Source organism: Aureobasidium subglaciale, assembly GCF_000721755.1.
Source record: "Aureobasidium subglaciale EXF-2481 unplaced genomic scaffold scaffold_18, whole genome shotgun sequence".
Classification (NCBI taxonomy): domain Eukaryota; kingdom Fungi; phylum Ascomycota; class Dothideomycetes; order Dothideales; family Saccotheciaceae; genus Aureobasidium; species Aureobasidium subglaciale.
In genome coordinates this window covers 394,339-406,982 of record NW_013566977.1, presented here as the reverse complement: position 1 = coordinate 406,982, position 12,644 = coordinate 394,339, and the positions used below count along the sequence as shown (strand labels likewise).

Below are 12,644 nucleotides of genomic sequence, written 5' to 3'. Positions count from 1 at the left end.
TCTGTCTTGAGCTCATTGGTATTGGTATAATATCCCTCTGGACGTCTTGTAAGATTGAAACCATACCGCGGCGAGGAAATCGAGTGTCGTTCGTAGGTTTGTCCAACTGGAAGCTTTCAGACTGCCAAGTATCACATCCTCATATTTGCAGTTGCAGTAAGTTCAAATGTCAAACAGTCCCAGGTGAATGGAGCCTTTGCATGCTTTATCATCAGCCGACATGGCTTAGGGGATAGAATTCGGCGAAGAGAAGACAGAGTGGGCAATTACGAGCTTCTCTAAGCTGACTGTCAACGATCGTCAGACTTTGTCTTGCTTGAGCCATAGTGCAATGATGCATCCTCGTTTGTCGCTACCATGGAATGGGTGACCTCTATCGACTGCGATGATTTGTGCGAGCAGGTTTGGAACAGGCCCGCCTGCAACCAGATGACCGAATATGCTCGTCTCGAGTGTCACTTGCCTATTCTGTATAGACCTCGAGTGAGTCCGGGCGAGTATATAAGCAAAAAGAGAAGGTCAGTCATCTCATACAGACTTCTCATCAACAAAAGCTACCGGCCCTGCATATCCAACAATCCACCACTGTAAAGTTACCGAGTGAAGTACAGTATTACTCAGACCACATGTGACATGTTTACGGTTCACCTGCTCTCAAGCTTCGGCCGACGTGACTCGACCGGTTGATCGGGTGGAGTGCTGGTGACATCCAAGAGGTTGTTTTGCTACTACTCTCGTGTGCAAACGAGGTCCAGCAGCCGCCGATGTGAATCCAGCCCTCTTCCGAAGATATGCACATAGTCCGGGACAGTGTCAAACAACAGGCTGGCTGAACCGAGAAAAGACTGGAAGACCAGAGACCAGAAACTCAACAAAGCGACGTTGTTCGAGCCTTGGCTAAAGGGCCGCAAAGAGGCAAAAAGTCCGGCTTCCAATTCCGAATGATGGGATCTTCTTGGATCCGCGGCTTGTAGTTCGTGACCATGACCCGGTGGACCGTTTGTGGTGCAGCTTCTCAAGGTTCCAATGGCCCCACGCATAAAATCGACAGCAGTTGGAGTTTCGACAGACTTGCCCGGCGGGGCGTAACTCCTACTCGCGTGCGTGCGATGTTGCAGTTCTTCCGGAAGGCGCAATCTTCGTGACCGTGTCATGCTTTGCAGCCAATCGACCATGTTATCTAGGTCTCTTGGCTACAGTCTGACTCGTGAACCGAGACGTTTTCGGGGCTGCCGTCGAGCCTCCTGGTTCTCTAATGTCCACTGCATATACATTCTCAACAACTACCTTTCTTCCAGCCTCGCACATTTCCAATGTCATTCGATCTACGCCCCTCGCAAGCATTCCTCCGTGATCGAATTATCGTCGGTATCGGACCGAGCCCCTGTAGTGGACTTTCCGTTTCAGCATTACGAAGGCTCAAATGAGAAGCGACTCGCCTATAACCTTTATCATGTTCTGTAGGCGCGTGCAGACCAGGGCAGAATATATTGACATGCATAGATTGTCTCATCGCTCGAGAGCTGAGGGACTGAGCCTCGTGCAGTATCTGTGGGGTATACTATACAACGATCTTCTTCACGGCGTTGCCATTAGACAATGAGTATGGTCACTGACCTTCCACGGAACGGTCGACGAGATCGAGGGGAAGCTTCGAAGTTGTGGCCTAAGGACCAGCCAGCACAGATCAGAGCACAATGCGAGGTGTTCGGGCTCAAGCATGCTATGCTGAAGAGCTCTCGATTCAATACCCGGCTGATCCATCATGCGAGCGTGCAACATGTAGGTATCAATTTGGGACTTCCATGGTCTCCTGTGCCAGCTCAAGCAAAATATACGCGAGTTGGCCTGCTTGTCCAGCATGATATCCAGTCATTGCCAGTCTGGACATCGACTCTTCTCGCTTAACATTGTCTGCCAATGCCGACTGTTGCAAGCGCGCAGGAGGATATCATCACACACAGCGCCACTACGTCTCACCGCTCTTGCCGCTGGATGTTCGAAGTGGGACCGTCGGTACAATAGACTTGTTCAGGTCTCCTAGAGAAGTTCGCAATACACTAGACAGCTGAAAGGATGCTTTGGGGATTTCTCTAGATTGCATAACCAAGCAAGTGCTGAGACATTCTTTGCGAGCATCAGGATTGCCTTCTCTAAATGTAATCATGGTACGTGGTCGAGGATGATTTGCACGCCCGTGAGAATTCGGTATTGGGAGTTGGCAGTGCAGGGATCGACGCACTGGCAATTTGTGGCCACACACAAGCTCGAGTTTCATGAATCATGGCACCAAGTACTTGTTCACGAACTCATCAGGGACTTCGTACAGGTTTCGGCAAGACTGAGCATTGACCAAATTGCTGATTAGATCAGAAGCTCGATCCCTTGTAGAGTAATATCTCCACGGATAACGACGTGTGCATGTCTGGAATTTGCAGTGTAACTGGAGGGCCAGCCGGAGTGTGGGATGGTAACCCTCAACCGCCAACTTATCTGGCCCGCGATCTTACCCATGTCCTCGACAGACTGTGATTCTGGTGAGCCATTCCCATCGTTGGGTGCTTTGGAGTCGATTGATCCGATGGGTACTGCAGCACCGGTATCGACTGACTTTGATTCTCAGGACGAGTAAAGCGATACAAATACGGCGTAAGCTCGTTAATTCTTTGAGAAGCATATGCGCTCGTCAGATTCTTCCAGTTTTGCAAGCCAGGAGTGTTGGAGCTCTCTTCGAATGACCTTAACACTGCATGTTTCCTCGTAGGGTTATGGCACACACATCGTCTCGAGCGCTTTGTTGGTTGCATGTGATAGATGAGGTGGAAAACAAATGTGTGTTGACAACATGTGAAAAGAGGTGAGCTAGGCTAGCCGCTTAGCAGCTTATCTTGTTGTGTCTAGTGTGATCCACGTCTTGTACTAATGATGATCGAGCAAACAATGCGACTTCGGCGAACTGGCGCTTTGGCTTGCAGCCGCCTCTGCAAAGGACGTCGGTCGGTCTTGCGGATATAACTAGTCAGTGGGACTTCCAGTCGATCATAACCGCTCAACAGTTCATTTCCGAACCATAAGACCTTCACTCGGTCGGTGCCGGAGCCGATTCCGACAGTCGTTTGGAGGCCCTGGTGTAGATGATGAGACGGCAAACCAGATGTGGTTAGGCTTGGAAAATGGTATACTTACCCAGGTTCCAACTGCGTCACGGTCAAAGACTTACCCGTTGTCCATTACAATGACGTGCTTAGCGTCCTGGAGCAAGTGCTATCACCGAGATGTCCAGCTTCTCGACGAACAAGCACTTAGCCAAACCACAGCAGTTGCTGCTCTGATAATCTCTTGATTCGTTTTCCGTCCTGTCCGGGTAACATGATCCATGTTACTTTAGACTCCCATCACGACGATGCGGAGCAAGATAAAGCCTGTAACAAAATAGGGAGGATTACTTCCGAGATCAAAGAGAAATTCGGCGTAGCGATGTTTCTTAACTGGTGTCATGTCTCGTACAGTTTGTTCCTCGATGCAGCAATACGCATGACAGATTCTGGCACTGGGCAAGAGACCGACAAGTCTCAGAGTGATAAGTTGAACGGCGTGCGGACCGAGATTTGGAGTACCAGTATACATGTAGACCCGACATCAGAGTGTCTCTGCCGTCCACAGCTGATGGATCTGCATTCATCCGTCTTCGAGGCGTACGTATTATTATTCGGGCTCTCGAGAACCATATGGTGCGAACTTTGAATGTCCCTACTTTCTTGTAAAATCGGCCGACGCATGCAGGTGGCTGCAAAAGAAATTTACCCAACGCGTCTCGACTCTTGAGTCTCGCGAGACACACGCTCAAGCCATGTGTGGTTGCTGGCCAGACTGCCAGATTTCCTCATGCTTGGCGACGCGGCTTTGTATTATGCAGCACAACACAAATCGATTGTCTCGACCAGCGCCGCAGGCTGTTCTCGCACTTGCAACACGGTTGTAAGAATGCATCACATCTCAGAGACGCAACCTCCATCTTAAAACCCTGTCACGATCTGCCACGAGTGCTTTCTGTCGATATCAAGCTTGCCCTAGATCGCAGACTCTAAGACAGGACGTTGCACCATGCTTCGAGGTGTGGCTGAGTGGTTGGATTACACTAGTCTGTCAAACCTCGACAACGCCTATTCGTCAACTGTCTTGGAAGAACCGCCTGGCCGAATCTTACTTCATGAAGATGTACGAGCAACGGAAGATCAAGCAAGATATTACAAGATAGCAGTCATGTAGAGCAGCCATGGAAGGATGGCACGCTAAATCATCGCATGCCCTATCGTCACTCTGCACCGTCAGAGCATAGTGTGGTAACCTGAAATGGGTGCGTATCAAAAAATTGTATGCACAAAGTAGGACATGCTATCAGGGACTTGCGAGTACCCAGCTCATAGCCGCCGGAAGAGGCCTAAACCCGGATCTCAGATTGACTGCCAAAACCATCGTCAAACGGCGTGACCTAGCCGCGCTCAGTCGGCACCATCGGATATAGCTGGCAGGATTCAGTCGCCAAGGGATTCCATACCGCGAATCATCAAGTCAATTTCAAGACGACATGGAAGGCTTTTGACACTCACTGGTCGGTATCTGCTCTTGACAAGATAGAGCTGACAGTGGCTTTTCATCAATCGCATCGAATCTCAAGCGGGATCGTTCCTCGTATACTGTGAATGCGTGCAGATCATTGCTCTATGGATCACACTAGCCTACAGGCAGGCTCAACGTGCCCGGCTCCAGATGGTCAAGAACAGCTCAGAAAGCAGAAAGTTTGCAATCCGATAGCACCACGGCCCATACCTGCAGATCTCTGTTCACCTGAATGGCCCTCGTTCAACCTTGCAAACTGCGTCAAATGTTGGCAACGAATGTCATCGAGTCGTTCCAAGCCCTGTCGGCCCCTTTCCGCTTGCATGAACCCAAAGGGTTTGGGGTCCATCACATGTTCCAAATAAATACCTTATTATTCAACTGCCGGTCGATCGTCAACGATTCGTAGAGTTTCGTCGGCGGCGCAAGCGAAAATACCGAGAAATGCAAGCCACCCCGCAAGGGCGCCGTTGGTAGGTTTAGGTGTATGTAATCCTTTCAAGCCACGCGTACCTTGGGCAGAAGACCAGTGCCGGCTGAGTCGACGCAGTTCTTGACTATGCCTTTCAGTCATGATGGGAACGTTCCATCGCAGCTTCCCTTTTGTGGGTCCTCGAGCCGCATCTTTATCCATCTGTCCTACTCAATCGGAACTTGATCACTCGTGCCAACCATTGGTCCAATCTTGGTTCATAACCTGCAGACCCTTTTCCGCCATCATATCGAGTTGAGAAGCCTTGATCCCCCTTCGAACAGTGTCAACAAACATTACACACCATCTGTAGAGGTCGTACTCAGCCCTAGCATCGGCTTTGTGGCAGGGGTGATCAGAAGTGATTGGCAAGAGCCAGAGCCAAGACGTTCATGCCCTGGTGTCGTTAAACGAGCTCAGACTTTCGAACAAACCATCGGATCTGGACTGCACGCATGGTTCTTTAAGACGCCCGACGTCAGCTGGTCATTGGCGTTCGTACGGTGGCAGGTGCTTCTGTGCGAGCGACGACCTTGGGCAACTACCCCAATCTTACAGGATCAAACACGAGAAATACCCCGATAGTCGACAAAGTAACAGGCGCGAATGTCTTCGGCGACGATGCATGATGGGCACTCTGGACGGCTGCAGAATAAGATAGCGGTGTAAGTGATTGGCAGATTCTTCTAGCAAGATGGCTCGCTCCAATGATCCTATCCAAAAGCTGACGGAGAACAGCGTCACAGGTTCATCGTCAGGAATTGGTCGAGCGATTGCACTCAGGTTTTCGGCCGAGGGTGCACATGTCGTGTGCGCTGACTCGGAGTCATCGTCGGATAGCGACAGCGATTCGAGTGATAATGCTACTCACAACGCAATACTCAGGACCGGCGGCACTGCGATATTCGTCAGCACGAACGTCGCATGTAGCCAGGAGGTACAGAATTTGGTGCAAACCACCGTCTCTCATTATGGTCGACTCGATATGTGAGCTCAAACTCGCTCTCACGTGAATGTCGTATTCGCTAACGTCTTCGTGTCACAGATTCGTCAACAATGCCGGAGTCACCTTCGATCTAGAGACACTACAACCTATCTGGACCGCAGACGAGAATTTGTGGGATGACATACAACAGGCGAATTCGAAGGGCGTCTTTCTTGGTTGCAAGTATGCATCGAGGCAGATGCTCAGTCAAGATGCACATCCGAACGGTGATCGTGGCTGGATAGTCAACGTCGCGAGTATCTTCGGACTGGTGGGGACGAGCAATTTCGCTAGCTATTGTGCTTCCAAGGGTGCAATAGTCAACATGACGAAGGCGGTCGCGTTGGATTGTGCTCCTCACAGGATCCATGTGAATTGTATCTGTCCTGGATGTGAGTACGGAGATGTGTGGGGTATCTGGGGTGCACCAATGTATACTGACGATGGATACAGGGACTTCAAGCCAAATGACAAGCGAGCTGATGATGGACGACGAAACGCAAGATCACATAATCAGCTTGCATCCATTTCGTGGATTGGGTATCCCGGATGACATTGCACGCGCGGCTGTGTTTCTGGCTTCAGAGGATTCTTCGTGGATAACAGGAGTATGCGCCATGACGCACATGCTGGCTATTGCAGAATATGTGCTGACCATTTTGCAGGTTGCGCTGCCAGTCGATGGAGGATATACCGCTCGATAAGAGGGTCCAGATGTGGCGCCCCCATAGCTCCAGGAGAGGTGCCTCTGTGCCAGCCTCAGGACCTAGTCTCGAATACAACAACGATAAGCTTAAATGGGTGCTGGAAATAGAAGAGTCGGGATCCAGAACTTAGAGGAAGCACGAATAGAGTTGAGATTGGAAGCATAATACCCTCGGTTCCTTATTTTCGCTCGTCACCGGAAAGCGTCTCCTTCGTTGTGGCCGTGGTGGTATCTTTCGCCGGGCCTAATACCGCGGACGCAGCTTCGATGTTTCTCTGGACTTGTGCCGCAGACGCAACCTCAATGCTCTGCTCGACTTGTGCCACAGCTCTCTCGATCTCGAGCTCCATACCCGGAAGGCCAAATTGTTCGGCTAGCAGTTTGCCATTCCATCGTTTGAGTAGCATGACATCAGCCACGTCAGTCTTGGTCTTTTGTGCGACCAGGTCAGCAACCTCTTGACACTCGGCTTCTGACGGTTGACTCGCTTTTCTGGAGTGTTCTCGAGAAGGCTGTATCAAGCCTGCAACGTATAGATCATCCAGAGCCTTTGACGGAGACATTGTTATTAACGACTCCTTGCTGTTGATCAGAGCCTCTAGATATTTCGAGCCGTATAGTGCTAAGAGATAGTCAGCAAGCTGCAATTTTGCGAGATTGATCATCTGGCCAGGTTGACAGAAAGCTGACAGACTGACCTTTGAAGTGTGACCATGCGCGAAACCCGAGGTAGAGACCCGGGATATTCGGAATGACGGGCAGGAGTCCTACAGGGATCGTGAAGGGCAAGCCGATCAGACTGCCCCAGAACCTCTGTTTGTGCAAGCCTTGTCTCTCTGTAGCAAGAGTTCTCAGAACTTCCGGCACCTTTTTCTGATCCAAGAAGCGGCCAGGGAAGACTATCTCAGTGGGCGTAAGATCGGCAGTAGATGATGGCAAGGTCTTGAGACCCCATTCCTCGTAGGAGATGCGGTTGAAGACGACGTTGCCGTAATCGGTAAGCTTCTTCTTGTATTTGTTTGGCGAGTTTTCCCATGATGCCCACGTCTCGTTTGCTTTGTTGACGATCCGGTCGTGGTACGATAGTTTTCCAGTGGTGGTGACTTGGGTTGCGACTCGATCGCAATAGATGAGCGTGCGCCGCGTCGAGATGGGGAGAAGGAACAGTCTCATGGTGGGTAATGAAACGTCGAAGCAGTTGCTCGTGAAGTCGTGGCGCGTGTGAGCTGGGCGCTGTTGACGATGCGAATGAGAAAGCAAACAGAGTCGCGAAATGCGTTTGTATCAATTGAATGACGTCTGGGCGGCTTAGTTCTGCGTGGCTGAGCTTCGTGGCTTATACAAGGACCAGACCCTCGAAAAGCCCGGTTAATCTATCTGATGACCACTCGGCATTGGCCTGCAGACGGCCATGTTTTATTCTCCATGCCGATCGATTCTCTTCCATGTCATGTGAAGTAGATCTGGAGACATTCAATTTGAGTCGATGATGTTGTCCAGAAAAAGATGGCTGTGAAGAACAGACACGCCTAGAAGAACAGAAATAGATACACGAACGTAAGGATGGCATAAATGATTACAAAGGAACATGCTGTTGTGTCTTTCCTCGCTAACGAAGACGCTCCACCACCCTGAGTACACTAATAATAAAAGTAAAAAGCCATGCCATCAGAGCAACAACCAAAACGCCAGACAGACCTTGCTGTGAGCGACATATACGAGGAGAAGCGGGACAATTTGACAGCTGAGATTCGTTGTGATCAAAGCAAGCCCAACGAGGGTCGTCCAATGCGTCCAGAGCTAGGGACAAGTTTGATGAGTAGAAGACGATGAATAACAGGTCGACTAGAAGAAGCGAGACTTTGGCGGTGGCGCTTCGAAGTCCAAGTCTGTTACAACAGTAGTTAGGGATAGATGCTCAGAAGACTGGTCAGAGAGAGGCTGCTTACGGTTTGCTCAAGTATTCATCCCATGTGATGTAGCCGATATATGGCACGGCGATGCTGTCCAAGATGATGGCCATATAAGTCGAGGCGCGCTTGGTACAGGGACCGTTGCCCTGGCGGTAGACTGCGTTGGCTTCGTGAAACACTCTGGCGCCCAAGCCTAGCGCGGCGACAGTAAAGGTGAGAACAAGAAGACGGAAGACAAGAGGAACAAAAGGATTCTTAAGAATGATACGCTGCGGACATGTTAGAGAAGGCAGGAATCATGTGCCGGGAATCTGAATACCTTGATGGTCGCAAAGGTCTTTGACCGTCTCTCTGGTGTAAACAACCACAGACCTTTTGTTTTCTCCGAAGCCTTCTCAGGCTCGGCAGCAGTCCAAGTAGTAGTGAGGTGAGGCATATTTTCATCCATCCAGGCGTCAGAGACCAGTCTCGCTCCAGGAACACCTCTCGGTTGGGGCCCCGACATCATGTAAGGAAGCCATCGCTGCTGGTTGGTGTCTATGGGTTGGTCCAACAGCGGAGGCTCAGCAGAGCGTATGTGGTCCCACTTTCGGCCAGGGGCCTTGTGCTGAGTGGGCGGTGCGGGAAGATAGTGATGGGAGGCGGGTACGGTATTGGCAAGAGGAAGAAGGCGCTGTGTCTGGTGGTCGACCGACTCATCATCACTGTCGTCTTCGGTTTGGACCCATGGCGGTATGGAGCGGACAACGCGGTTGTCGGCCGACGACGAGTCGCGATGGACGTGATTGGAAGCGTTCAAAGTTGAGGATTGAGAGTCGGGTGCTTGATTCGATGCGGAAGCAGGGAAGCCCTGGAACGGCTGCATCGCCGGGCTATGGCGACGGCGAGGACGAGGACGAGCTGTATGGGGTCTTGGTGGCTGTGGCTGCGGCTGGTGCTGCTGGTGCTGCTGGTGATGTGTAGTAGATCGAGCGGCTTGACTATGTTACAATGGTGACACGACGCGACATGGCCGCACTCAGATACACCCAGACATCAAGCGATTTTGCGCGATGAGGAAATGCTACAAAGAAGAGTTACACACTTGCTCAAAGGCCCGCCAACAAACTCCCAAACACTCATCATCGTCCAGCCTTCGGGAAGGTAAAACTGCCGCGCCAAGCCGAACCAAGTTGGCAGATGATCTATGTCATTCAAGACTTTTTTGCAGCCGCGAATATCCAGCGAATTTAAACCTGACCCTCCATTGTCCGCTGGCCTAGCAGTTATGCCTTGACTGTTACGTGAGAATGATCTGCCCACCTAGGTACCCAAGCCGTGTCTGCGAACGTCGCGTCCATGTTCAAGAATCCGCCGCTATGAGGTCAGTAGATGCATCCCGCAATTTCCGAAACGACATTATTTGAACCTTGACGCTCCATCAATTACATGTTGTAACGAGTTTGAGAGCGTGGCAGCGATTATGTTGAGGGTAAGAATGCATGAATTTGCCATGACTTGAAGATGAAATAATTACTGAATGTTCCGTGGTATCTACTGCGTCTCTTGAACCTGTTCCATAATGACGCGCGCCTTGTGAATGAGTTTTTTTTTCTAGTGCTCGAGAAGTCTCAAGCTACCCTGGACAACAACGTTCTCGAGGATGGAACCTGGGGGAATATCGATGGTCTGGCCCTCACTGGCAACAATGATGACAGTACCCTTGCAGGTGACGCCACGACCGAGGTTGACAGGACCGGTGATGGTCAAATGGTCGAGCTCGAGGATCTTGGGAATGCTAGGAATACGGCTTTGGAAGCTGGAAACCTTCTTGAAGTCACCGCCAAGTTTGATGAGAGGGGCGGGGCCGAAGCGGTTGGGGTCCATGATCAGCTGGCCGTGCTTAAGGGTGTACAAGTCAGACTTGACCAACATCAGATCGGAGCAGGTCTTGACAGGGAGGAAACGACGACGGGGCACGTTGACACCGTGTGCGTTGTGGAAGTGGCGGATGGCGGCACCGACGGCTGTCTCGAGCTGGACGATGCTGACATCGGCCTCGCCCTTCTTGTCGGCGGGGATCGACTTGCCGTTGGGGATGATCTCCATGGCAAGCTCGTTGTTCTCGACGATACGCTTGACCGCGCGGAGGTTCATCCAGATGTTGTTAGTGTTGAAGTATTTGAATTTCTTGATTGACTTGAACTCGTTGACGTGCTCCTTGGGAACCTGGGCAATCTCGAGGAGACGGGCTTGGCCCTCGTAGTCAATGATGGTACCACCCTTGACGTCGGCCTTGGTCTTGTCAGTCAGCTCCATGATGTACTCAGCCTTGGTGTCGACCATGTGCTGGAGGATCTTGAGGTCAACGACAGCGCCGAGGTTGTCGGCGTTGGAGAGGAAGACAATCTCGACACCACGCTCGAGGAGTTTGTCGAGGATGCCGGAGTTGTAAAGCGACTCGAAAACGTCACCGTGACCGGGAGGGTACCAGTCGGAGATCTGGGAGTTGGCCGACTTAGGAGCAGGCAGGAGCGAGTCCTTGAGGATGCGGGGGTATCTTGACTGGTTGAATGTCATGATGTCGATGTTGTGGCCCTCGTACTTCTTGATGATGCTGGCAGTGTCGGCATCGGTGTTGAACGAGTTCATCAACACGAAGGGAACGTTGACACCGTAGGTGCGGTTGAGGTACTCGATCTGTCTGACCGAAAGGTCGAGGAAGGACATACCGTCGCGGACCTCGATGACTGACTTGGGGCCGACACAGCCCATCGAGGTACCGAGACCACCGTTGAGCTTGAGGACGGCGAGCTTGTTGAGGAAGTCAACGGACTCCTGCTGGGGCAGGTCCTCGTATGCGACGACCTGCTCGGGCTTTGGGGGAGCGATGCGGGACCACTCGATCTCGTTGCCCTTGGCCTTGTCGTTGAGGTATCTGCGGAAGAGGGCAAAGAAGTTGTCCATCTCGGTCTCGAAGCGCTGTTTGGCTGTGTCAGATCATTGAAAATCCCCGTCCAGGTCTGTTAAACTTACCTGCTTCTCAGCAGGATCGGTAACCGAATCGCAGAGGTTGTTCAAGGCATTGCGCATCTGCGAAGCAGCAACTGAGGTCGAGGTGTTCTCAAAGGCCTTTTTGGAGCAATTAGTGACGCTTCAAGAGTGAAAGCACGAGCTGGCGGCTTCTTTGACTGCGACGGCAGGCCGTGCGGGACTCGAGGACACGAGGCCATTTGTGCGGGTGAGGTCAGAAAACTCAAGCAGCGAAGTGGAGGTCAACTCATCCACGTCAGCTCATTTGAAGCCGACCATAGCGTGGATGGAGGTTGCGCATCCACTGTGCACTTCCAGGAGCTCTCTGCACCCACACAAAGACACGGTGTCCAGAGCGACAGTCATTGCCAACTCGTCGAAGGAAATCAACGTACGACGTGAGATTGGGTCTTGCCGTGGTGTCTCTTCTCGAATTCAGCACCGCCGTTGGGCTTCAAGTGGGTTGCCATCTCGGAGGCCATTGTGTATGATGTGAAACTGAATTGAACTTCGGGCTCGAGTGTTAGAAACTGCTCACGGAGACAGGGAACGAGCGATTGGCAAAGCTTACAAAAGGTCAACTCAGGGAAAGGTGAAAGGGAGGAGGGAAGAGAGGAAAGGAAGACGGCTGAAACGATTATGTCGGATCATCGACTTTATAACCTGCCAGCTCCGCCTTGGGTTCGGGGCAACGACACAACAATAAATTCTTAGCGGAATCAATCACAGCCTTGTCAGAATCGGGTTACAGAGCTACACTAACGCCAAGTCTACTTTCCCCGCCGCAGCACGTTGAGAGTCGAGCTTCAACAACTTGGAGCTGTGACAAGGGGCTGGGCGAGTTATTATTGGACGGCGAAAAAGCATTTCGACAATCCTCTGTTCGAGACACTGTCTCTTGACGTAGTCATGCATCGTCGCAACGGCTGTATGTGT

At 51.4% G+C, this 12,644-nt stretch overlaps 4 protein-coding genes across 4 annotated transcripts; 1 reads left to right on the top strand and 3 right to left on the bottom strand.

The window, feature by feature from the left end:
- Positions 1-5,713: 5,713 nt before the first annotated feature.
- On the top strand, positions 5,714-6,781 carry AUEXF2481DRAFT_47716 (uncharacterized protein; the record flags this gene model as incomplete). Its single annotated transcript, XM_013486163.1, has 5 exons — positions 5,714-5,757; positions 5,831-6,079; positions 6,138-6,469; positions 6,531-6,685; positions 6,743-6,781. 5 exons carry the CDS (start codon positions 5,714-5,716, stop codon positions 6,779-6,781), a joined length of 819 nt encoding a protein of 272 aa, XP_013341617.1.
- A 181-nt stretch (positions 6,782-6,962) lies between these two features.
- AUEXF2481DRAFT_31605 (uncharacterized protein) lies at positions 6,963-7,956 on the bottom strand (the record flags this gene model as incomplete). Its single annotated transcript, XM_013486099.1, has 2 exons — positions 6,963-7,405; positions 7,482-7,956. The coding sequence occupies 2 exons, from the start codon at positions 7,954-7,956 to the stop codon at positions 6,963-6,965; spliced, it is 918 nt and encodes a 305-aa protein (XP_013341553.1).
- A 218-nt stretch (positions 7,957-8,174) lies between these two features.
- On the bottom strand, positions 8,175-10,036 carry AUEXF2481DRAFT_355776 (uncharacterized protein). The gene is made up of 3 exons (XM_013486240.1): positions 9,016-10,036; positions 8,733-8,965; positions 8,175-8,672 (listed from the first exon to the last, which is right to left on the bottom strand). Exons 1-3 carry the CDS (start codon positions 9,559-9,561, stop codon positions 8,393-8,395), a joined length of 1,059 nt encoding a protein of 352 aa, XP_013341694.1. The 5' UTR covers positions 9,562-10,036; the 3' UTR covers positions 8,175-8,392.
- On the bottom strand, positions 9,926-12,357 carry AUEXF2481DRAFT_355716 (uncharacterized protein). Its single transcript, XM_013486239.1, has 4 exons — positions 12,280-12,357; positions 12,104-12,216; positions 11,712-11,807; positions 9,926-11,657 (listed from the first exon to the last, which is right to left on the bottom strand). Exons 2-4 carry the CDS (start codon positions 12,188-12,190, stop codon positions 10,290-10,292), a joined length of 1,551 nt encoding a protein of 516 aa, XP_013341693.1. The 5' UTR covers positions 12,191-12,216; positions 12,280-12,357; the 3' UTR covers positions 9,926-10,289.
- Positions 12,358-12,644: the final 287 nt, after the last annotated feature.